The sequence below is a fragment of the Anastrepha ludens genome, chromosome 3 (genome assembly GCF_028408465.1).
Source record: "Anastrepha ludens isolate Willacy chromosome 3, idAnaLude1.1, whole genome shotgun sequence".
NCBI classification, from domain to species: Eukaryota; Metazoa; Arthropoda; class Insecta; order Diptera; family Tephritidae; genus Anastrepha; species Anastrepha ludens.
Genome location: NC_071499.1, coordinates 45,939,194 through 45,965,233, shown reverse-complemented (window position 1 = coordinate 45,965,233; position 26,040 = coordinate 45,939,194). Strand labels below are relative to the sequence as shown.

General features: G+C 36.0%; 1 protein-coding gene across 5 annotated transcripts in view; it reads right to left on the bottom strand.

Annotated features, from left to right (window-relative positions):
* The window catches only part of LOC128857866 (Ca(2+)/calmodulin-responsive adenylate cyclase), a 123,355-nt gene that overhangs the window by 27,795 nt on the left and 69,520 nt on the right, over positions 1-26,040 (bottom strand). For 4 of the 5 annotated variants that reach the window (XM_054093666.1, XM_054093669.1, XM_054093670.1 and 1 more), the window contains exons 2-10: positions 24,196-24,609; positions 23,834-24,013; positions 17,269-17,442; positions 16,818-17,086; positions 11,624-11,735; positions 7,953-8,080; positions 7,576-7,879; positions 7,164-7,394; positions 834-968 (exon numbers count right to left, since the gene is read on the bottom strand). In XM_054093666.1, coding sequence (XP_053949641.1) covers positions 834-968; positions 7,164-7,394; positions 7,576-7,879; positions 7,953-8,080; positions 11,624-11,735; positions 16,818-17,086; positions 17,269-17,442; positions 23,834-24,013; positions 24,196-24,396 — 1,734 coding nt within the window. In that variant the 5' untranslated portion in view covers positions 24,397-24,609. The remainder of the gene's footprint in view (positions 1-833; positions 969-7,163; positions 7,395-7,575; positions 7,880-7,952; positions 8,081-11,623; positions 11,736-16,817; positions 17,087-17,268; positions 17,443-23,833; positions 24,014-24,195; positions 24,610-26,040) is intronic. The other variant, XM_054093668.1, reaches the window with a different exon arrangement.

Here is a 26,040-nt window from a genome sequence, read left to right as displayed (position 1 = left end):
ATCGACCCGGCCTAATGCACTATGTTTGAATGCGAAAAAAGTAAAAACAAAATCATTTCGGTCCCTGCTAATGCATTGAAAATGTGAAGGATGAGTTTGAAGTTAAAGTTACTTAAAATCACATCACCATTGAAGCAGAATGTAAGAAGTCAGTCGATATGGGGTAAGACTGGACATTTGAAAAATGTAAGCCGAAATTCATGCATGGAAAAAGCAGTCACTGAGAATTAACACCAAAAAATAGTAGCACCAATTTGGGGTTGAAAATTTTTAAAAACACATATATTTTAGTAAGTGCGATTTTTTTATTTACAACTCGCATTTTTTTTTGCTTGTTTTGTGTTTTTTAATTTTTGAACGAATTTCTTATGAACACTAGTGACTATAAGTATGTAACTGGTAAGCTTAAAATGTATAACCAAACACTGGAGCTACTAAAACACCGAATAACTTAGTTGTAATAAAATTGTAAACACTGGTTGAGCCAAAGAAAAAAAATATTATTAAATGAAAAAAATACAGTTAAATGCATTCAGTAAATGATTTTTGATTAATAATCATACATAGTACGTAAGTAGCAATTAAAGCAAATCGAACGAAAATTAGTTTGAACGTAATTTGATATTGCGATGCTTAACGCAATGGTATGCAACTGAACGCAACGTAATTAAACGGAATGTAACGAAATGTAACGGCACGTTATGCTTTATGCTTTATGCTCTCTAATGGTACGAGTATGCTTATGGGAAAATACGAGTAGTTACGTAACGTAATAATGGCAACACAAGAACGAACGTCAGTGTGCAAATATTGCATAGGTAATTCATTCTCACTTTATTCTTATTTTGATTGAGTCTGTGAATGCGACTAATCGTATTCGACGTGGAGTTAGGAGTAGTTCCTACTGAGATTGTAACACCGCCACCGGGTGGTGTGGGGGCGTGTAAAATTTTTTGCAGTCGTATAACCTAGAGGAAAATAAAGAAATGTAATTTAAAAGAACATAAAGAAAATACACGTAAAACAGAAAGTGTGATAGAAAATATTCAAGGAAAATTAGGCGAAGGAATCAAAGTTTGTATGTATTTATGTATATTGGCATTTGACGGGTGGTGGTAGCAGTAAAATTAAATTGATAACTTATCGCTAGATTTCACTTAAATTCAAAGTAGTTTTAGGTAATTACAATCGTTAATTAGCTCAACTTGAACTAAATGATATGCTTATACATACATATGAACCTATATATGTATATGTATGCATTATACATAAGTTGTTGGATTTACTAATTACTATAAAATTCTTTAAATGCAAATACTTAACAATGAACTAATTCCATTGACTTACACAAAAATACTTAAAAAATATAAAGTGACTACAGTGACTGCTAAAAAAAAATTTTTTTTACATGGATTGCTTACTATGAACATCAATCTTTTTGTTTTGCGCGTACACCCAATTGAAATTAGCCAATGTGATGACACACGAGGTGACGCCGTAAATATTTTCTTTTGCTAATTTCAATGTTCTCGCATTCACACTTATTGCCACCTTCAATGTACTAGGTTGTTCAAAAAGTGTAGCGGTTCAATAAGAAAAACACAATTTTGGTTGGTATGAAATACACTTTATTATGCAGTATAAGAATTTGGAATTCAGAGAGAAAGTAGGTTCGAATCTCGGTTAACCCTTTCGGACCTATTGGGACACATACGTCGTAAGCAAAAGTTTTCTTATAACTATAGTCTAAATTTTCCATTAAAACTCATTGAAAACTGTCCCGTCTGGTATAGTGAGGTTCAGTTAACGGTTCTGTGTTTTTTTTATGCTAAAATAGTAAACAGACGCCGCTCAGTTTGCTTCTAAACGTGACTGTGCCTGAATCAATTTCTATTTTCTTGTGAATATTCGATTTTTTCAGTGAAAATAAATCTAAAAAATTGTAGATTTTACTAAAACTAATTTCGAATTGGAGCACCGGGTAAGTTAACTAATGTAGCATTATTTCAGTTTCTAAGTCTTATTTCGATTATTTTTATTTATGGGAGCTATGTGTCCCGTTCGGTTTATTTATTGGTATAAATATAATATGTCCCGTTTACAGCTTGTCGACATTGTCTAACCTTTCGAAATTTTTAACATATTTAATCATAAACCTGTTTTAATTTAGAAAAACCTTGAAATATGTCGAGAAAATTAAATGAAGAGGATATATTGGCCCAGCTAATGGAGTGTGACGAATCTGGGGACTTTGGTGACGTCGATTTTTCAGACGGCAGTGACGATAATTACGAGCTTCTTATCAGAAAAATCTAGCGAAGATAACGGAAATAATACTTCTTCTGAAAATGATTAGTCGTAATCAACGGAAAGTGGTGAAAGTAATTATGTGTCGACATTTGAAAATGTTCAATACCTGATGAAAATTTCCAATCACGAAAGACCCCCTGGAGCCCCCTGGAGGGGATGGTGGACTTCCTTTTCAGATTTTCTAATTTCAGGGCTTGTACTGAAGCTAGATATATCACTAAAGTCGAAATGTTCCAGCTGGTTGTTTTCCGGTTCGAAAGAGTTAAACAACAAAATGAAGAAAACAGTTTTTTCTAATAGCGGTCGCCCCTCGGCAGGTAATGGCAAACCTCCGAGTGTATTTCTGCCATGAAAAAGCTCCTCATAAAATCTCTGCCGTTCGGAGTCAGCTTGAAACTGCATGTCGCTCCATTTGTGGAAAAACATCAGGATGCACGCCACAAATAGGAGGAGGAAGGGTTTACGCGCCAATTATATATGCATATATATAGTCTCCCTGGACGTCAATACACTTTTTCCAAGGAAATTTCATTTTATGAACTCCATCCCTGTTGTGAGAATCTGGAAAAGCTGCAAACTACGCTTCCACAGCTGTTATGAGCTCATTATTTAATGAGAAACGCTTTCCACGCATGAATCTTTTTTAGATCTGGAAACATATGGAAGTCGCTAGTGGCCAAATCTGGTGAATACGGTGGATGCTCCAACAATTCGAACTTTAATTAATGGATCTTAACGATTGACAAAATGCTCCTGTGCCACCGTGTACTGTCCTGATGAAAAATATTTTTTTGCTTTTGCAAGCTGGGTATTTTTCCACGACTGTTTTCCTTTCGCTGGTCTAAAAGGTTACCAAATAATATTCAGAATTTATTGATTTACCAGTTTGGAAGTAATTCACAAACAAAATACCTTTGGCAACCCAAAAAACTTATGCTAACAACTTCTTGGCCGATTTCTGAACATCAACTCGTTTCGGAGCCGAAGAACGCGGTTCACACCACTCTTTAGTCTCTTCTTTTGATTTAGAATCATGGTAATAGACCTAAGTCTCATCCATAGTGATCAATTGATGCACAAAATCCACTTGGCTCTTTCGAAAAGGCTCTAAATGTTGCTGAGAAAGTCGCATTCGAATGCGTTTTTGTTCCATTTTTAGCGAATGCGGCCCCGATTGCGTACACAGCTTTCTGTAACCCAATACTTCAGTCATAGAAATGCTTATACTGCCCAATGAGATGCCTAGGGCTTCTATTAAATCTCTTTCAGTCACCCGACTATTTTCCAGTACGATACCGTTTCTTTTTTTCTACGATTCTGGTGTTATTGCTGTTGCTGGACGTCCTTGACCTGGATCGTCTTCAAGGCTTGTACGACCAAGTTTAAATTCAGTAGCCCATCTTTCTACTGAACTAATTGACGGCGAATGTAAAGGGTGGTTAAATTTCAAGGGCCGATGTTGAATGTGAACGACACCGTTGGACTTCTTTCTTTGGGGTTATTTGAAAGAAAAGGTGTACGTCGCACATGAACGACATAGAACCTCAATTATGCCTCAGCGTCATCGAAAATTTGGACCATCGGATGGAGGTGTGCCGCCGAGGCCGCGGGGCCATTTGGTTAATATTTTGTTCCATACGTAATTGAACTGTACCAATATTATCATAATAAATAGAAATGACAATAATTTCTAAAAAAATTGTATTTTATTCAAAATCAACACCGGCCCTCGAAACTTAACCACCCTTTATAAGGACCACTTTCAATATTCGTTCATTGTAATATAGAAAACTTACTTTGAATTGATTGAAATAAAACTTCACATTCGTTCAACATAAAAAAAAATTAGGCTAGTACCAACGGTCTCTCTTATTGAAACGCAAAAATTGTTGAACAACCTAGTACACCACTTCTCCATCTCTTCAACCATTCAGCCGAATCTTCCATTGTGCGAAATAAGGCTTTAAGTTTTCTTCTGTCAGCTCCTTTAGCTGAGGTGCTTTCTCTTTCACAGCTCTAATGGATTCAAATCTTGTGCCATACAATTTTTTTTTTCAATAAATTACAACTTTCAGTTACGATTACTACAAGTTTCATGCAAACTTTCATAATAACTATTTTGTTTACAGAGCGAGAGGTGTTGCATTGGAAAGAGTAGGTTTCACACTAAAAAGCTGATAGTCTTTGTCGTTTGGTCCCCCTTTGGTGTATAACCCTTTTATAGTAGTGTCAGTCTAGTTGCTTAATAGCAAAACCCCGTAACGGCATTTGGTTTTCTTATATTATTTGAGTTGTTGAATTTCAATATGCTTTTCGGGTTCTTTATTATCCAATTGAAATTTGTAATTGAGCTTTACGAGTATTCGCCCGCAAGCTTCAAAAATTTAACAGAATCCACTCCATTTTGGTTTTTTAAGTAGACAATATAATGAAAAGATTAAATTTAGAGGGAACTCTTTGTCATTTTTTGGTTTAACCTTAAGACACTAAACTACTGTAAAGCCACTGCAAAGTATAAATCCAGTAAAGCTCTTTCATTAGCAAACAAATTGTGGTGAGATTTTGCTTTAAGGACTCGACTTGAAACACACAGCGAGCAGCAAAGGTGACTGTTGTTTTTGAAACAGCATAGACATTCCCTGTAAATATTTGGAGAATGCTGCTGGAGTGATAGCCCTTGGTCGGATATATATCCGGGTCGTTATGTAGCGCAGAACCGACTGCAACCGACTGGTCACATTCGTCGCTGATTTTGTAGACACAATCGCTCCACAAGCGGTAGTGTTCTTTTGTTTAACTCATTAGTCATTAGCTTAAAGTGTATTTTGACACTGAGAAAGCTGTGGAAACTCAGTCTCATATCTCCGCAGGCAGAAAGCCTTCCACTTCCAAGTATTGAAAACTTACTTCCAAAGTGAGTGCAGAGGTTACTGATGATTTGAGAGTGTTACCCATTCCCTCGACAATACTGCTTCTGGATATTGCAGAATAACTAATTGTACTTCAGAAGCTGTAAATGTATTTCAATAAGTGCATTTGGATGAAAAGTGGTAGAAGGAAACACTGAAATGGGTAATCCTATTCTGATCGATGGCACATTGTCTAGCTGACCAGCAGTTCCATTCATATGAAGACATCAAAAAATGGCTTGATCCGTGGATAGTCTCAAAAGATGAACAGTTTTATCGCGACAGTATACGAGACCTACCAGAAAGACGGGGAAAAGCAGTAGCCAGCGATGGGCAATACTTTCAATGATTCACTTGTAACCATTTTTCCAGAATAAAGTTGTATTTTCATAAAAACAAACAGCGAGAACTTAGTTGCACACCTCAAATTTATTCTGAAGTACAACTGACTATTCTGAAATACATTTTACGGTTTCTGAAATATATTTGACTCTTCTGCGATATTATTTACGGTTTCTGAAATACATTTGACGCTGAAATGCTCTTCGAAAAAGGTAGATTGTTTCTAATCTTTAGCTATTTAGTTTTATCCTATTCTGAAGTATATTTTATAATTTCTGAAGCAAAATTGACTGTTCTGAAGCACATTTCGCGCTTTCTCTTGGAAGAGGTGTAGACGCCTAAGCTGAATATCGCGCAAGCCTTTCTTGAGATGCAGCCAGCAATTGTCGCTATAGGCTTGGAGAATTGCATTAAAAGAATGGGTGGGCGCAACGCCAACCAATACAGACATTTGCTTTAAGTTGTATATTTTTTACAAATAATTGAAGGCGTCACGCTTTCTAATGAAACACAAATTTTATACAATATAATTTTTAAAAATAAAGCAGCCATTTGCCTGCTCATTAGCAGCGCAACGCTTTCAAAGTTGTAAACAATCCATTTGCTAGCAGTTAAAACTTAATTAATTTCTAAGTATCTCCTACGCTTAGCATTAATAAATTTTTGTTAATTACAACAATAATACATATAGTTATTACACACAGTTTTTAATACAGATAATTTTTAACCGATTTTGATGAGACCAATGAGTAGAAAGCAAATAAAGAAGAGGAACAAATAAAGCAACATCGAAATATAAAATATTGAATTTTGAATTTTGAATTAATCATCCATACCGCAGAATTTGTTAGATACTCTCTTTTTTGCTACAATTAAGAATTACATACAAATTACATAACATACCCAAGTTACAAGTTACAAAATAATGCAATAAAAATACTAAGTAAGCTACGATCTAAGTATAGGAGCAACACACTTACCGCATCCTGAAAATAAAAATAAAACAAATTAAAAGTAAAATACACACAAAAACTATAAACGAAAGCAATACGCATTTTTAATAACAATTTTTAGTGGCACATTTTTTAAGATTTTGTTTTTGTTAGTACCATTGAACTGGCAAACGTTATCACTGTGTGCGTGTCAGAGGGGTGAGTGTGTGGTGGACTGAGTTAGTGAAGCTTTTGATAAGTTTTAAACCAAGGCGGGAGGTAAATCGAGTAAGTTGTTAGTTTTGTCTGCAAATGTTAGCCAATCTTTTAAGCTTTTGAATACAAACAAAAAACAGAAAAAGCTAAGCGGTCATTTGAAACACAGCTGGCCATGCAAGAGTTAACTTAACTGTTCAGCTAAATGGGTGAGGGCACTTAACTCAACTAAAACTACAACAACCGATTGGAAGTTCCTAATTATATTTACAAAAACTATTCTCTTTACTTTTAACTGCTTGATATGTAGTTTTATATATTCAAATAATACAATAAAGTAATTTGAATTTTTTTAAACTATTGTATTAAACTAACATAAACGTTTTTTACAGCGGGATTTAAATAAAAAAAGCGTTTAAAATCAAAAAAATAGATGGCAAAATTTGACACTCACCTTACGCGTGTTCTTATCCCCGCCGGCACCTTCGGCCGTGCTTCCACGCGCTCCTGTACCACTGCCGGCCGATGAGGGAAACGACCCGGTGGCAATGTTGGAGAAAGGTACTGGCTCCGAGAATTTAATCGTATGCAATAATTGCATCACAACATTCGAGACATTACGAAATGACAATTTGCGACGACTACCAATGGCCGAGCGTACACCAAGCGTATTTAGCATTAATGGCTGCAATAAAGTGGGGGAAAAAACCAAACGAAAAAACAAAATCAATGAGTAAGTAAATGATGTTCATCGATAAACTGAAAATATACTTTGTACAAGTGAGTTTTTTGAGAAAAAAAAAGCACTCCCTAAAAAAATTAAATTCCTTTAATGCCTCAAGCATCTGTGTACATTCGTCATTCACCTTTCGCCGATGTGGTGGTGGCACTATGAAATACGTATCTACGCCATGATCGCGCAAATACGACGAACGTTGATCGCCATGTCCTGCTTCCACTTCGTATTCGCCGGACAAAGCATCGAGTGTCGCCCGTGTGACGTGCACACGTCCCGGCTCACCGCCCGATTCCATATGATTGGCCAATGTCACATCGTTGGACCAAACGTCGAACTGCCATTTGCGTAGGCCAAGTACACCGCAAAGCACGCGCCCTGTATGTATGCCCACACGCATATTCAATATCACATCGGTGGCCTCTACCACAGTGCTGAAGGAGAAGAAGGGAAACATGTTGTAATCTACGTAAACAGGATTGAATTTTATGAAAAATAGAATCTTACGCAATGGCATCGATCATGTCCAGACCCATTTCGACAGTGCACTTGGCGTGATCTTTGCGTGGCTCGGGCAAACCTGAAACGCAGTAATAGCAATCGCCGAGAATTTTGATGCGCAAGCAGTGGTTGTCCTTGAAGAAAAAAAAGAGAAACGCATTTTTTAATGACTCGCCGCTCAACACAAAATTAATGTACATACGCACAGTATGCGAAAAAACTATAGCACCTCAACATTTTGAGAAGTCTTTTTTAGTAATTTTTTTATTTAGTTTATTTTTTATTTGTAAAAACGCAGTTCATTCTATAACAAAGCCCATATTAATCTCAGCTACAAACTTTGTGCAAGATTTATAATAATTCAACAAATTCTCATAAAACTCCCAAACTTTTTAAACATAATTTGAGAAAAAAAATTGGGTACGCGGTTTCACAGCTCATTAAATTTTAGTACAATTCAGTGTAAGTGGTTGAAGTGGCTTGAAGTGGGTTAAACTTCTCGATGGTATTTGCTAATTTTTATCCCTGATGGTGTTGCGTATTTTCCCTATATAAAAAATTGTCGTAGGAAAAAATTATAAAAAATCAATCGGATATTTAGCGACTGGAATTTTCCAATTTATTGTATTAAAATTTAATAAGCCACAAAACTGCATACCAAAAAAATGTTTTGTTATTTTATAAAAAGAGAATTTTTTTCATTTTTTTATAGAGTCTAAAAATTGGATTTATGTGGTTTTTGTTAGACAATGACAAGACAACTATACTTTATAAAAAAGAATAATTAATATTGAGAAAAAAAGGAAAATTAGTCTACACTAGTCAAAATGTTAAGATGCTATATTTTTTAACTGTATGTACAAGGTGGCGCTAAATTAATCCCCCCCCCCTATCGGAAGATTTATAATTTTTGCAAATGGCGTCGTACGTCAATGGAGCGTTTAAAGATCGAAATAAAGACGTCAAACACTCGAAATATTTTGCGTTTATTTATTAAAAAAGTAAAACAAAATTGGATGATTAATTTTGCGCCACCTTGCATAGTATAATATATACAGCCTAATCATCTATTTCGAAGCGAATGTTCGTTTCGTCAGCCACGCGATTCGTGCATGTCTTGGAACAGTGTAATTTTCATTTCGTGCGGCAGCACGAAAACAGCTGATCGCTACGTAGTTATCATTTAGTTTAGGATTTCCAAACTGGAAGAAAAGACGAAAGGGAAACGCTAAACGTTTAGAGCAGACGAAAGGTTTGCTTTGATCGTTAAGATGGAGGGTTCTGCCGAGAAAAGTAAGTAAATAAACAATTTTACTTTATTTGAGAACAAATATTAATATTTAGCGCAGAAAAAAAAGCAATATCCACTCCACTTGTGGCTTTACTCAGGGAAATTGAGGGAAACCCCACCTCCCTGGCCAGAGGTGTTGCAGTGTTTAGATAGCATCGAGAAAATGTACTACGTTTCTTTGTAGTAGACTTGTGGTAATAAACTGCGTCCTTTGCGAATCTAAGTAAGCCCTCCAGCTCAAACCCCGATAGACATTCTAACCTCTCATATTGGAGAGCTCCTAGGCATTTCATTCCAGTCCTAGCTAATGCAGAGAAAGAACATAGAAGGTATTCTAGAGTTTTATCTATTCCAGTTCATTGTAAAACCTGCAGTTATCATTGTTTACGATTCCTATCTTGTATGCATGCTACGCTAGCAAATTGTGGCCTGTCAGTATACCTACGCTAGTTCTGTTTTCCTTTCTAGACAGAGCTGCATTCTGTGTATAAATGATTTTCGCGGTTTTGCGAGTTGCTAGATTACTCCACCTCCTCACTATTCGTCCTTTCATGTCCGCAATGATGCCTGTATGTCCGGGTACCCATCAGATCTGCAGCTCTCTGCCTGCGGTTACTTTTTCTATGGCTGCCCTGCTCTTAAGAACGTTTTGAGATGATATTTCATATGAGTTTATTGCCTTTATCGCCGTTTGACTATCAACGTATATAATATATAATATTTATTTTGGAGCTGCTTCATGTCTTTTGCGGACTTCTGCTTGAAGGATACTGCAGTGGTTAGGGAGCTTAAACGGCCGCTTGATGCTTAGCTCTGTGCAAAAAATCTTTGCACTTATCCTGGCGTACTTAAATACTCTCAAACTATTATTTCTCTTTTTACAGGTATTGCATTTTTGCTTTCAAGATTTTAAGATATGGACTGACTTGAAAAGTCGGACAAAGAAAAATATTGGTGAAAATGCATAGAGCCATGATGATGGCTCGTTCCCTTACCGTCACCTTGTTGCTATTTAAAAGTCAGCAGCTTCGACCAGCAGATCAGTCCTTCGCCGGCCACATCAATCACGTTAAGACATTCGCCGATTTCAGTAATCTATCGCCTCTACTTGTTTTACCAGCCTACACCTACTCAGACGCTACGCTCTACAAATATGAAGGAATAGTGGGAGAAACCGCTAAAGTGCGGGCTGAGGCTGAAAAAAAAAACTGGCAGAGGCATCAAAGTTGGAAGTGCATGCAACAAACAGGCTGATTGCTGCAGTCGAACGGCAGTCCGCAATTCAGAAAAAACTTTGGAATGCTTCCAACCTATTTATTATGTTTCTAACCTCATTTTGGACTGAAGTCAAATTTGATATTTAAGACTTAAGACTGAAATGGTATTTAGTTTTATGAATACTGTTTTATATTTAAGAGAGAATTAACATTTTGTTATTTTTTAATAGTTTCTTTCAATCAAAGAAGAAGTTGATTGGCTACTTACTTGCGAAATAACTGTTAAGGATGTAAACACCTATCCCGATAGCCAATCGGCAATTATGGCCCTGGGATCTATCATGGTGCACTCAGGGAATGTCAGGTTTCATTTTCTACTGCATCCGAACTCTTTGACATGAGGCTAACCTGGGTACCTATGCCACTATGACATTGCGGGAAACTGCGAAGCGGACGAGACCTGTGAGGTATTGTCCCCACGAAAGGAGAGAATCGGGATCCCATTGACAACCTGCGCTCTACTCCTATAAATATAGGCTTCGCGTCAACTCAGCGAGCGCTGGGCAAGTACAGTAGATCGGAGGCGTTCGAGGGATATTCTGAGGATGACAAAATCTCAGCTCTCAAATTTCATGGGCGTCCTCACGGGCTTCTATCCGTGGGGTGAGACTCGGAATTACTACGAGTCCTTTTTGTGGTAGCTATATGGAGGAGGAGGTGGATTCATCTCAGCACCTGCTGTTTAGCTGCCCCGCTCTCGCGGGACTAAGATTTAAGTATTTTGGTTCTCACTTCTTTCCTACGCCTGCTGACATAGCAGGCCTTGATATCAAAAATCTGATGAACTTCATCAGCATCATAAAACGGCTAACATAGCCGCGAATTAGTCACCGTTCGTAATCCACAAATCCCTCCCCTCTCATTGAATTAAAAATATTATAAATCTAAGAAAAAGTCTTCGAAATGTATCAAAATTTCATCTGCGAACATCGCGCCGGAGTCTCCGTAATCGAGACGATTGCATGGCAGTCTAGACGAAGACGAACGATAGAGTTACAAAGTTGCAAGCAGAGACGATAACGTCTGCAGACGAATCGTTCACGCAGCCTATCGCTCGAGATACATAAGTAGATGATTAGGCTGATAAAAGAGTTTGTATATTCACTTACATGCGCTAATTGATCGAATCGCCCGAACAGTTCATTCAACAGTCTTACCAACTCCTGTGCGCTGCATTGCGATGACAGTACCGTAAAGCCAACAATATCGGCAAACAATATACTGGAATGAGAAATATGTAGTAAAATGTTTATTATCGTAAATTAAATACAGTAGGTTCTGTTTTTATGTGGTTTTGAAATAGTGCGGTTTTTTTTTTTAATTACAAAATGCATGTCGACTTATCGGGAATTGTACATATAAACAAGATTCTAAACCAGCTAAACAAAAACTCATCACAGATTACATCAGAAATGCTAACCCTACAAGTATGGAACCGCCTGCATAACAATCTAGATCAGACGTGTACATTTCCTCAAGTGACGAAAGTGATTTTACGCCAAATCCTAAAGGAACGCGCAACATGTGGGTATTGTCTGATTCTATTTCTGACGTAAATTTATTTTTCGATTCTGACATTTCTTAAATAAAGATATAATTTTCAAAAATACAATATTTTGTTTATGCGACTTTATTTAATTATTTCTCTAGGTCTATGGAATGTATCTATAGTTATAATATGGGACTAGTACCCTTTTTTTATGCGATTTTATTACATTATTTCAGATTTATGCGGTTCTTAGCACTTTTGAAACGTATCTAAAGTTTTACTATAGAACTAGTAGCTTTTTTTATGCTGTTTTGTTTTTATGCTGTTTCTTGCGGAACGTATCTACCGCATAAAAACAGAACCTACTGTACTGTAATTATTTAAAATTTGTGAATCTCCTACGTAGACTTCCCCGAACGGTAAAGGGAGTTTATGCTTAGATAAATAATTAAAATATGTCTTTGAAGTACAGTGCTGACGGATCAATCCCGGAAATCCCAGGTAGTGGAGAAGGCCAGCTGCTAGAAAAGAGAGCCTTTGTGGGACGATAGTGTAAGGCTTTTTGGCGGTCTACTAGGGTCCATTTTCTCAATGTTTGGCTAATATTGCCATTCACCGCCTTTCTGGTTAATATTACCTTGAATTAACGAATGATATTAAATAAACTAATTTAGTGATAAATTACACCAGCAGTTTCATTCACCCCTAGGTCTGATTAGCTGACGCTGGGATAGTTCAATAAATGTGAATATTTGAGAAAATATATAAAAAGTAGAAAATGTATTAATACATATTACTGGCTGCTCTATATACCAAGGTTATTAAAAATAAGAGGAAGGAAGGTGCCCTTTTCTCAGGAGGAGAAGCGAAAGGAAACTCGGAGCTCTCAAAGAAGCCTGGGGAACATTCGTTCATTGCAAGAATTTTCAAATTCCACTTATCATATCGGAACGTCTATTAGCGTAGTATATAAGGCCTTGATCGCGGGGTTTCAAGTCGCTCGTCATGAAATGGCCCTGTTCTCAAATTTAACCTGCACAACTTCGAGCGTTATGTATATTAGCTTTGTCGCGCTACGACCATAGAAAGTTGTTTAATATCGCTATATACCTATGACCCCTGGCGGTAGGAGGTGTCTTCTTCCTCATGTCCAATGAAGTCCTCTTGGTCGTACACTTGGACTTGTACTCATAGATTATGTTGACTTCAATAACGAAAATTTTCATTGTTGACATAGCCGTCGAGCTAAAAATGGTCCTTCTACGAGAATATAATATTCTGATTCTCCGACCAATATTTCCAAAGTCCAGTTAGGGAATTGATGGCGTTATCTATGGTCGTTCAGCTTCAATTCTTGTATCGCAACAATTGAAATATGACTTTAGGCCCAAATCCAAATCTAACCGCAAAATAGGTCGGATTGACTCTCTGGCGATGTTCAATTCAGCTGATCGACACCTAAACGACTTTTCCGACCTCTTCAATAACGGCCACTATGGCGGCTTTGTTTCCCTCACTTCGCTCAAATTTCTATTTGGTAGTTAGTCTGAGGTTGAAAAGAGAGAAGTCAGGCAAAAATTTTTCTACGGTGCGAAGAATGGCGTACGTACTGAAGCCATGACGACGACCTATCTCGCAACAAAATTCCCGTTACGTATTTACAACTAAGCCGGAGTGTAGATATATCGGGTGTTTTTTGGTTGCATGAGAATTACCCATATTGATAACTATGATTTGACAGCTGCAATGGCAAAGTGTCTTAATATTTCTGTTCAGTAAGGTGTGGAAATCTCTTAAAGGACGTGGTAGCCGGATTAGGCAGTTAACACCGTATTTCTCTGAACTTCGGACAGATCTCTCTAAACTATGATGCAGATCCAAACTACTACAATCAACTCCTGTAAGGAGGAGATCACATCTCTTGAGTGTGCAGGTAAAATTTCTCTGATTTGGGTTCCTGGTAGGACCAGGTCATCGGCATCGTCATGACTGCTGTTAAAGGGGAATTGCGCAACTTATTTCTCAGGAAACGATAGATCAGATACAGCTCCATTTCTTCTAGTGTTATTTCGAAAACCCTTTGGCTCCAGTGCAATAGACGCAAGACACAGAATTTTCTGGCGACTCCTTGCAATTCAATTTTCAAAATCGTAGCTGTCTTTACCGGTCATTGGACACATGCGTGGCACTAGGTTCACTATTTAACCCCTTTCAGACTAGAATACTGTTGACCATTTTCACTGTAAATGTCCGAGCTTAGCAGCTAGAGGATTCAGGTACCTGGGTGCTCCATCAATTTCCTCCATTATATCAACAGCTCTGGCTGGGTGTAGATATCTGGCTGTTGGAGGTCTCATAATGATATCAAAATGGGGCTTTAGTTCTACGTGGGGCGTGCCAGAGTGGTACTTTAACTATTTCAGCAAGCCATTGTGACTCGCTTAGTGCCAGAACAACGTTTCGAAATTGTGGAAATTTACTTCGAAAAAACTCTATTCGCCGGATTTATAGGGCACTGACGGCATTATCGGTCCTTATTTCTTTCGAAATGAGAAAGGAGCTGCCGTTACGGGGCATGACGAGCGCTATCGAGCTATGCTGACCGGCAAAAAATTAAGCAGCTAAGCCTCGACGACATTTGGTTTCAACCAGACGGAGTTACTTGCCAAACAGTGCGCTTAACAAGCGATTTATTGTACTGATCGAGTGTACCATGTAAGTTGTAACCGCAGCGGACATACGCCGGAGATTATATTAAAAAATAAATGCCATGAAATTATCTAGAAGATTATAATAAAAAAGTCCCATTTTGTTTATCATACTAAGTTCTCAAGTTCAAGAAAAAAAAAAAAATAATAATAATCCCGATATTTACGCGTTCGGCAACTATGAAATAACAAACTTTACCGAATATTGTCTCAGTTGCTGAAACATAAAAATTGAGAAAAAAACTACCATTGCTATTTGGTCACCCTTTACTAACTGCTTGAAGCCGAATTGGAACTTGTATTTCAACGTGATTATCGATGCATTTGCTTCAGCTGAAGCGAGAAAAATCTGGTAGCAATTTGTTTTTGTTTTTATTGCCTACAGCACTTCATGTAAATATAATTTAGAATTCATGCAATCAGTATTTCTATTTTCTTATACATTTACATAAATACTACTAATGTCAATGTGTAGACATTTTGATTTGGGTATGTGCCAACAAGTTTCATTGACGTAAGAAATTCAAAATGCATTCCAATATTCGCGAAAATGCAATGATGAAAGGCACACATCAATCAATTTCCTTGTAGTTAGATTTTAAATAACATCTCACTGCTTGGTTAGGTCTTACCGCCCTCTGTCGACTCTTCCGTTTTGTCTTCTGCTTAATTTAGATTACATTAATTTGATGAGTCTAGTCTGTCGTCACCACTAATGTGTTTTCCATAAAAACATTTTCCTCAATAGATCTTCTTTTATAGGTTGCAATGAAAGCGGATTTGTGGTAAATGTATTTATTTAAAATTAAATGCATTAAAATACCTAAAGTTAGGAGGACAGAAAAAACCAAAAGCACATGAAGTTCTCAGGCAATTACGTGTCGATCGTTAAAAACAATTTTTTTATGTGGCATATAAAGAGACGATTGGGATCGTTATGGTTGACCAGGGTTTCTACAGAAAGGTGGCCTAGGTATATGCCATTCAATGCACGTCTGCACTGTATTGAGCACAAATTATGTGCCATATATTTTTAGATTTCGGTTATTGAGCTCATAGAAATGGACTTTAACATTTCTATACGGCTGTTCGGCTTCAAGCAGCTGACGATACGATACTTTCAAAGGCCCTGGAGCAGAAACTGAACAGCTCCAGGAGTTCGTTGGGCCCTAATTTGGCGGAAAATGAGAACTTTATTGTGGCTCTGTATACTGACCCAGGAGAGAAAACTGCAGAACGTAGTTGTAAGCCTACTTACATTCAGGTAAGTTGGCAGCCCCGAAAAAGCACCTTAAACATACAGTCCGGTTCAGTTGATTAGAAGCAATAATTTTTATGGAAGAAAATGGTTATACGGACGAATAACCCAATCATTAATATATTTTTTCAAATGTAGTTTCCGGAACTGACTCAGTTTTTGACAGAAATTCTCTTTTATATCTTTTACCGACTGAAAACGACTCCTTCTAAGCGGTAATTTGAGTTTCGGAAAGCGAAAACGGTCAGCCGGGTCCGTAGAATATGGAAGTTGTTCACAATGACAACCTTGCGATATGATACGTCGCGGCGTTTTTTCCTACAAATCTGACTTCGACGTTTTTTCTCGTTGCTTTAAGCCCGGATAATGTTTTATTATTTATAAATTCCTCTTTTTGATTTTTGATAATTCTTTTAACGGACTTTTCAAATTCTCATTTTTCGGTCACTTTTTGACAGAATATTTGGCTGGTTTAGCCACAGCAAGTGTAAAAAAAAATAAATTTTGTAAGCGTTGAGCATTGCATCAGTGTTGCCAGCCAGAGGAAGCGAGCAACTGCGGTAATAGCGCAGACACTCCAAATTTAGCGAAGTCCTCAACCATCTGTGCGATCCTTCTGGCAGAAAAATGTGAAACACAGATGGCGCTCCAAGCATTAAGAAGGCGTTGTTCCTAATCAACGACAGGTGGACATTTCCACTATTTAGAACGGGTAGCGGCAGGCTAATCACCTACCCTGTCAGAAATCAAAATATGTAGATTAACGAAACCAACGCAAGACTGAGTCTTGTCGAGGCCCTATGCTCCCGAGAGGAGTGAGCAAGAAAAAAAAAAATATGTGTACTTACCTCACATTCTCATGTTTTTGTATGTAGATTCGGTGAAACTGGCCAGCAACAGGTGAGAGTATATCATTTTTCATTTGCATCGCAACATGCTGAGGTAGAACCGACAACAAAAGTCTTTCCAGTTTCTCATTTTCATCCTGAATCTCCAAGCGGGCGGCAATACAGTTACGTGTATCTAGGAATGCACGTCTTTGGGCACGTTCCATCATAATATTTACGACCAAACCGGCAACATTAACACCGATAAACATTACAATGTTGGCGATAAGCTGTTTGAGTTCGGGGAAAAGGAAATCCATTAAAATTTGAGACCAAATAAATGATATTGGGGAAATTTACATGTTCACTAAAGCGTATGGCTGCTTGATGAAATTTGTGGCACGCACATACATACATACGTATCCGTATATTCAAATAAAAAACACAGCAAAAATGGGTATATATTCATTACCTGATTATATTCCAAGTAACGAAATGAATCCGTAATAATTTTGTACACCGTTAAACTAATATGCACTGATGGCAAAATAATACCAAAACAAACTGCCTCCCATATTTGCAGCGGCATCATGGCATATGCCAAAAAGATGACAAAGACAATTTGCCACACACCCTCAGCCATGACCTGGAAGTAAGGTGAGGAATATGTAAATATGTAAATGCATATGTAGGCAGATATAAATGAAATTAGTAATGATTACTTATGACCAAGAAATGATTAAAAGGGGTGATTGAAAAGCCAATTTGGTTTAGAGCTCAATTTTCGAAGCGACATTTCACAGTCGTGTAGATGTTCGAAAATAATTTAATGAAAAAATACGGATCGGAATCAGTTTAATTCCCTACAGTGCTGCCAAAAACGGTTGTTGTGCCAGGAGCAATCGATGCACAAATGATGTACATCAGTTGATAACAAAAGATCGTCAGCTAGAGGCAGCATTAGCCATTAGTGTTCAACACTGAATGAACATTTGGTCGTGCAGAAGATTTGTTCTCTAATTGTAATTAGACAATTGCTCAGAAAAGGACTATTGCCGATTGGTGTAAAGAGATGTTGAAGAAATTGAGCCGCGGTGGCTCCAAGCACGTCCATGATATCATAACAGGTGACCAATCGTGGATCCATGCATATGCGCTGGAAACAAAACATGAATCGATAGTCTGGGTGGACAAAGTTAATCCAACGAAATTTTTTCGTGGAAAAAGCACCAAGCAAATGTTCGACTGTTTTTGTGGGAAAATCTGATAATATCGCAACTGTACCATTAAAGAAACTTAAACCAGTTAGTTCTGAGTGATATACAACCATTTGCTTGCTAGAAGTTTTCAGAGAAATTAGGAAAAGCAACCGCCGAAAACGAGTCAATCTCACAGTAGCTCACACATAAGACTTTTTGAGCACTCAAAACCCCGTCTTACAGTTCTGATTTTTGGTTTGATTTCTTTTTGTTTGCGAACATTAAAAATAAAAAACGAGGTCGGCGTTTTCCAAGCCCTTAAGAAACTGCTGAATTCTTTAAACAGCTCGCTTTGGAGGTATCCACTTCTTAGTGGCAATAGTGCTTTGAAAATTGGTGAAAGCGAATGCAGAGGGATTTTGACTTTCAAGAGAATATCTTGAAAAACAATGAAACCAACTGAATTATTATTTTACTATGGTTTCATTATTGGGCGCAAATCATAAAGGGCTACTCTCGTATTGAACTTAGAATCGTTAGATTTCACACATTTTTGGTTGATCAGTAAAGCTGAAGGTACCAAACACTAGTCATTTAAATGTTGGCAGCAATCCCAACCTAACTACATTTGCCGTGTAAAAATCCTTTTGAAATCCTACAAGAAATATGATTTTTTTTGTATGACGAAATGTAAAACGGCTTTTTATGCTCTAATAAATTACGTAATTTTGTTTTTGGTATAGTTCTAAGTTATACTTATAGTACATAATCCACTCTTAGACACCCACTTTCCACCACCTTTACATTTTATAAGCCGCTTCATAAAATGTGTTTCGTATATTAATTTTAATGTTTTTCTATTTATTGTAAGTCGCTTCACCTTTGCCATTTGTGGGGACTATCAACGTTTGTAGGCGTCATAGTATTAGTGGTCTCCGGTATTTTCTTTACCGGTAGTTTTTGTGTGGCTGGTTTTGAGATCAGCCTTTCAGGGGTTTTCATACGAACACATTTATATAGCGAGGGCTTTCTTGAAAACAATCGCCTCTACCTCTTTTGCAGCTGCATCTTCTTGTGAGCAGATGTTGAGGAACGTGGTTAGTTTTTTAATCGAATATCATACGTCGAATGAGCACACCAAGGTTCGCTTTCTCGTAATAGGTGGGTGCTCTCTCTCACATGCGTGTTTGGATGCTACGTCGGAAGTTGTGAGCCGGTTGAACCGTAAGCGAAACAATTGATTCTAGGCACATCCAATATAATATAGGGGTGGGACTATTCGAATAAAAATTATTCGAATAATAAAATCTTTTATTCGAGAGGTATTCGTAATTCGAATAATATTTATTCGAATTTTTTATTCGTTTATTCGAATAATGCTATTCGAATACCTCACTATTCGAATACCTTACTAATCGAAAACCTTACTATTCGAATACCTTACTATTCGAATACCTTACTATTCGAATACATCACTATTCGAATACTTCACTATTCGAATATTTTTGGTAAATATTTACTTAGATTAGCGGACTACTCTTGCTTGAGGCGTGAAATTATTTTCTTTTAGGTTTTTTGCTTTTGAAAAGTGCGATGCGGGCCACCCTAATATTAATATTAAGGCGTCTAAACACAAGAATTGTTACGAGGGAAAATCAACTATTTTTTTAGAAACGCTCTGATGTTTTTATGCACATTTAGTTATGCACATACATATAAGTATGTATACCTGTCGAGTTTTATCAAGAACAATACCAAAGAAATCTTATCATATTAGCTAATTGAAACATGAAGCGGTCAAATCAAAAAATCACAATGTTCAAAAATCGAGAAAAACTGATTAGCACCATGAGAAGGGCCAATGTAATTTTTATTATTTTAAAAGCATTTTCTCCCTGATATAAATGAATATATAGTTAGGTATTCGAATAGTAAGGTATTCGAATAGTGAGGTATTCGAATAGTAAAGTATTCGAATAGTGAGGTATTCGAATAGTAAGGTATTCGAATAATGAACTATTCGAATTATTTGAAACGAATAGTATTATTCGTTTTATTCGAATAATGTTTATTCGAATATTATTCGAAAATAATCCCACTCCTAATATAATAAGAAGCAAACGATTTCTTCATTTGCTTGGACTTCTGTTGATAGGGCCATTATACTAGAACTTTATAATGAAATGGATTTACAATGAACGCAGTTTTAAACCGCTCTGCAGCTCTGCTTAGCGAAATTAATTGGCCATGTACCAATTCGACAAAGGGTTTTAGACTTACATAGCAAGAACAAGAGTTTGTTTTTCTGAATCATTCGTTTTGTTCAAACCCCTTTCGTGAGTATGAAAGTTAATGGTGTTACGTACATACATATATATATAATATACAAAAAATGTACTAATAACAAAAACAGGCTTTAACCAGAACAAGCTAAACCAAAATTGGCACTCATCAATGAAAATGCCAGTATATTTTTAATTATTGAAATACGAGGTTTGTTAAAAAAATAAGGTGAATTTTCCCAATTCGCGGGCTAGGTATTTCTTTTTATGTTGGTATACTCGTCTCGAAGATATGTTCACGGTTTCAGCAATATAGAATGCTTAGTTTGTTTGTGAAAGGCATAAATAAGACAAGTGCTTAGCGTGTTCGGCGATTGGACCAAAGAAGTTGCATCAAATTTTGTGTAAAAAATGGAATTAAGTCTCAACAATACTTGAAACGTTGACAGTGCCATGCGGTACTCTGAGTCAAAAAAATGTTTACAAGTGGTACAAGTTTCTCACAGAAAGTCGAGAAGAAGTGAATGACGCCGCCCGCCCAGCACAGCAACAATCGATGGAAATGTTGAGAAAGTGAAGAAAATTGTTTTGGAGAATCGTCGAATCACAATTAAAAAAGTTGCTGAGGATGTCGGGTCGAGTTGCTGATGCGCCATGCAATCTTTTCGAAAATTTTTGGGTTCCAAAATTGCTGAATTTTGACTAAAAACCACGTCGCATGAGCATCGCTTAGGAATTGTTGAATGACGTCAACGATGATCCAGATTTGCTTAAAAGGGTCATAACTGGTGACGAATCATGGGTATGTAGTTATGACATCGAAACCAAAACCCAATCGTCCCAATGGCAGAGTCCAGGAGAGCCAAGAGTCCAAAACAGAAAATCGCCGAGCACGCCAAACACTTGTGTACCGACATAAAAAAATAATAATAATCGAAAGTCGAATGTACGTAGCCCCCGAAATTTGAAACCTTCACCTTATTTTTTTGAACAAACCTCGTATGCATTCTTCATGAACTACTTTTTGAAAAAATATTAAATACTTGCTGAAATTTCTATAAAACTTATTCGTTATAGTCTGAACACATGGAACACGAAAGAAAATAGATCACAGGTTGTCTGCATACATAAGAGCGATTCCATGCCAAGTTATCCAATTCTTGTAAAAATAGGTTTATTTATAGGGTTGAGTATAATAAGAAGTAAACTGAAAAAATTGGAAAAAAATTTTATAATTTTGAATTATTCAACTTTGCAAATTGCAAATAACAAGTAATCTGAAAAAAAGAATTTTATAATTTTAAGATTTATTCAGTTTCGAAATTTGTAAACAAGAATTCAACTGGAGAATATTAAATAAGTTTCAGATTTATTCGTGGTTGAAAATTCTAAATATAACGTAAACTAAGAAGATTTTGAAAAAAATGTTATAAGTTTGAGATTTATTCAGTGCTGAACATTTTCGCATAGATTTTTTTGAAGAGAGATATCTTCGGCGTTTTTAAACATTTTTATAATTTTGTTATTTAACTTTTAAAGAATATTTAAAAGTAAAAAAAAAAAAATGGAGAAAACAATAAATTTTTTTGTTGAACATTTTTCATCTAACATAAAAACAAGAAATATAAAAATGTTGAAAGAATTTCCACTTTAAATAAATCTCAACATTATTAAATATTCTCAAAATTTTTCGAATTTACTTTTTATTCATAATTTTCAAAACTGAATAAATCTCTAAATTATTAGTGTCTTTTCAAAATTTTTTCAATTAACTTTTTGCTTATAATTTTCAACATTGAATAGATTTGTAAATCATTAAATTTTTTTCAATACTCAAAATTTTTATTATAATTTTCAACACAGTAAATCTCAAATTATTCAATTTTTTTCAAAATTTTTTCAGTTTACTTTTTATTCATAATTTTCAACATTGATTAAGTCTGAAAGTCATTGAATGTTTTTCAAAATTTTTTTCAGTCTACTTCTTATTTAAATTTTCAGCACTGAATAAATCAGAAATCAGAAATCAGTATACATATATAATAATTTTCATTTTTTTCAAAAATTTTCCAGTTTACCGAATAAATCTGAAAATTAATTATTAAATGCTTTTCAAATTTTTCCAGTTTACTTTTTATTATTCTAATATAGTTTTCAACATTGAATAAGTCTGAAAATCATTGAATTGTTTCCAAAATTTTTTCAGTTTACCTTTTATTCATAATTTTCAACACTGAATAAATCTCAAAATTATTACAATTTTTTCAGTCTATTTCTTATTTATAAGTTAAATATTGAAGTTAAAATTGATTCTCAGTTTATTGTATGTACCCAAGCCAACAAATAAACACATTTTTAGAAGAGCTGACGACATTGTCCTAAATACTTCGTTACATCACTTGACATGGAATCGCTCAGAATTAGTTTCATAACAAATGTAGGTCAGTTTGCTAATATTTTTATTTCAATTAATATCTTCCACATCTTTTTCTTCTTTTTCTTTGATTAAACAGCGTGAATGTGCTTTTCACATTTTTTTTGTTTCGCGTAGTTATTCGGCTTGAAATTTAAAAGAAGGTAATAGATTTAGGCAAAGTGCTAATCAAAGAAGTTCCCAGCGGCCTATTATTTCTAATTTCTTAGCAAATGTATCTTGAAAGGGAACCCTAGTTTCTCGATTAAAGGAAAAGCTGTGAAAATCATTTTTCACCTCTCAGTTGTTTAGTTGGCACTTTTAACCCTGGACTGTTTCATTGTTCGTTAAAACAACGATGCGCGTTCTTATTTTCAAGTTTTCTCTCTTGTCTTCCTTTTAGTATTGGTTGAATTTGTAAGTAATAAAAGCGATAAAAAAGATATGTATTTCTTTTAAATTTGATTAAAAAGTAGCCAAAAATAAAAAAAAACATCCATGTGGACATTATTTAAATACAGGATCCTTATCATATTGTTTTGAAATGGGCACTGGTCAAAATTCTGAAGGATGACGTTCCAAGGTTAAGCTTAGTTGGTATTTCGCGGAAAACGAATTTGAGATCTTTGACGGAGTAGTGAAGAATTTGCAGAAGAAGCTGAAAGCATTTCTAAAACTGGCCTTAGAAGAGGGGAAGAAACATTGAAATAGGTGTGTTGAACCATGGCGAAGTGAATATCAATGAATATTTGATGAACCCCATGCACTGTTCGAACCTTAGCTGGCGCGTTCTTCGTGCCCACATAGCCGTAATCATGGCCTCAGATAATGCAGAAAAAACTGCTTTGCGTTGTTTGGCACCTAATGTGTTCAGACTATAAAGGACAAACTACGTCGACTACTGCACCAACAAGTAAATAAAAGCTGAAGCAATTACATATCAAAAGCTTTCTGTTTAAAAGGATATCAATTATTACCTCAGACTCTTTCTGTAAAGTGAAATAAATTGAAAAATAATGAAAAAGTATTGACCAAATATTTCTTGGAAGTAGAAATGAGTTAATTTTTGAAAATTTTTATTTTATATTTTCTCTTCTTTGTTACACTTTCCACTTTTTATGTAATTCATTGAAATGTGCTCACCTCTTTTGTGTCCACAGGAAACACACTGCCCAGTGTCGGCATCGAAACAAAACAAATGACGGCGGCAAAGAGCAGAATTCCATAGCAAAGAATTGGCAAATGATGATCCTTGATGACGCGGCATGGCAGTAGAATCAGGATAATTGTAAATAGCAGGCACACAATGGAGTTGAAAATATTCTGCACCAAAATGGAATAAGTAAGCAAGAGAAAATATGAATTGGGTTAAGTAAATATGTATAAAAAAAAAAACAGAATGAAGACACAGAAAATAAGGAATAATGCCTTAAATGCCCACATTTGTCGGTTCTTAAGTTCATAAGCATACATGCAGACATTTCAAAAAAATTTTATTTACTTACATGAAAGGTGAGCGCATTATTGTAGGCCAATGACAGCGCGGCCATGACACCGCACAACATCACCACCAACGCAACCACTCCCAGCACTGAGAAGCGCTGCAGTTTGAGCGTGTAACGTTGATAGAGGCATTCCAGTTCGTCGTTCTCGAAGCGCAGCGTATTCCATGGTCGGCCACGTGTCGCTTTCACCGCATGATCCATGTTTGCATTGCCCAGCCGCCTAGCTGGTAGCACGTGGTAACGGCGACGGAGGCGGCGATGACAGTTGAGGTGTTGCAAATATGTGCAAACACACGGAGCACTTCAATAATCTCAAGGTGGATAGTGAGCGGGGCGCTGAGTGCGCCTAAAGCGCCACTAAAGGCTGTAATCTGTTCTCAAGCCCTCCTAGGATGCCGATTGCTTGTGTGGCAGCTGCAAAGACGAAGAAAAAAAGGAAATACGTAAAGCAAATGGAAAGAGTTAATAATTCTGCTGCGCTAATGGAATATTTTGCATGAAAGTGTATAAATAAATATTTGATTTGCTCTTTGCTGTTTGGTAATTTCCGCCTGCCAATCTGGTCCATTCACACACAATTGTTACTGCCCACTGGCCACGGCCAGAATTGCGTATGTCAGATTAGCAAATTAAATGAAATGAACAACACGGTTTCTAAGTAGTAAATGTAAATCTTAGTCAACAAGACATAAAACACTTTTTCACAGTCAGGAAATAAAGTAGATGAGCAGAGCCAGAAGGAAATTATGTAAAGGTATTGAAGAACTCTTGAGTGTACTTATTTATAATATGTTATATAAGCTTTATTATAATATTGATTGGCTGACTTCCTTGATGAAATATGGAAGTATCATACATATCTTGTAGCAAATACTTTTCTATAATACAAAAATAAAAATACTAGTCTTAGTCTCGCTTCGGTTGTGTCACTTTTTGACGGCACAAAAGGTCTGTTTATGAAGCAAATGTCACAAATTACCAAGGTTTGCTGTTCATGTGTCCAAGAAACTTGCAAAGTAAGCGAAAGTGAGAGAGCAAATTGATATTTGAGGTGAGAGTGCAAGTTTTTACAGAATAAATTTTTACTTGTAAGAGTTTTCAAGTGAGAAAAACAGCTGATCGCAAAGTAAACATAAACACAAATTGAAGTTTAATAATTGAGGCAGAGTTCTAAACTTCAATAAAAATGGCGATTAAAATGGAAAATGTAAGTATTGCAAATATAGTAGATTCTGTTTTTATGCGGTACATACGTTCCGCAAGAAACAGCATAAAAAAAGCTACCAGTTCTATAGTAAAACTATAGATAGGTTTCAAAAGTGCTAAGAACCGCATAAATCTGAAATAATGTAATAAAATCGCATAAAAAAGGGCACTAGTCCCATATTATAACTATAGATACATTCCATAGACCTAGAGAAATAATTAAATAAAATCGCATAAACAAAATATTGTATTTTTGAAAATTATATCTTTATTTAAGAATCGTCAGAATCGAAAAATAAATTTAAGTCAGAAATAGAATCAGACAATACCCACATGTTGCGCGTTCGTTTAGGATTTGGCGTAAAATCACTTCCGTCACTTGAGGAAATGTACACGTCTGATCTGGATGGTGATGCAGGCGGTTCCATACTTGTAGGGTTAGCATTTTTGATATAATCTGTGATGAGTTTTTGCTTAGCTGGCTTAGAATCTTGTTTATTTGTACCATTCCCGATAGGTCGACATGCATTTTTTAATTTTTTAAAAACCGCACTATTTCAAAACCGCATAAAAACAGAATCTACTGTATATTATATATATATAAAATTCATAACGTTTATTTGAAGTAATATATGTATT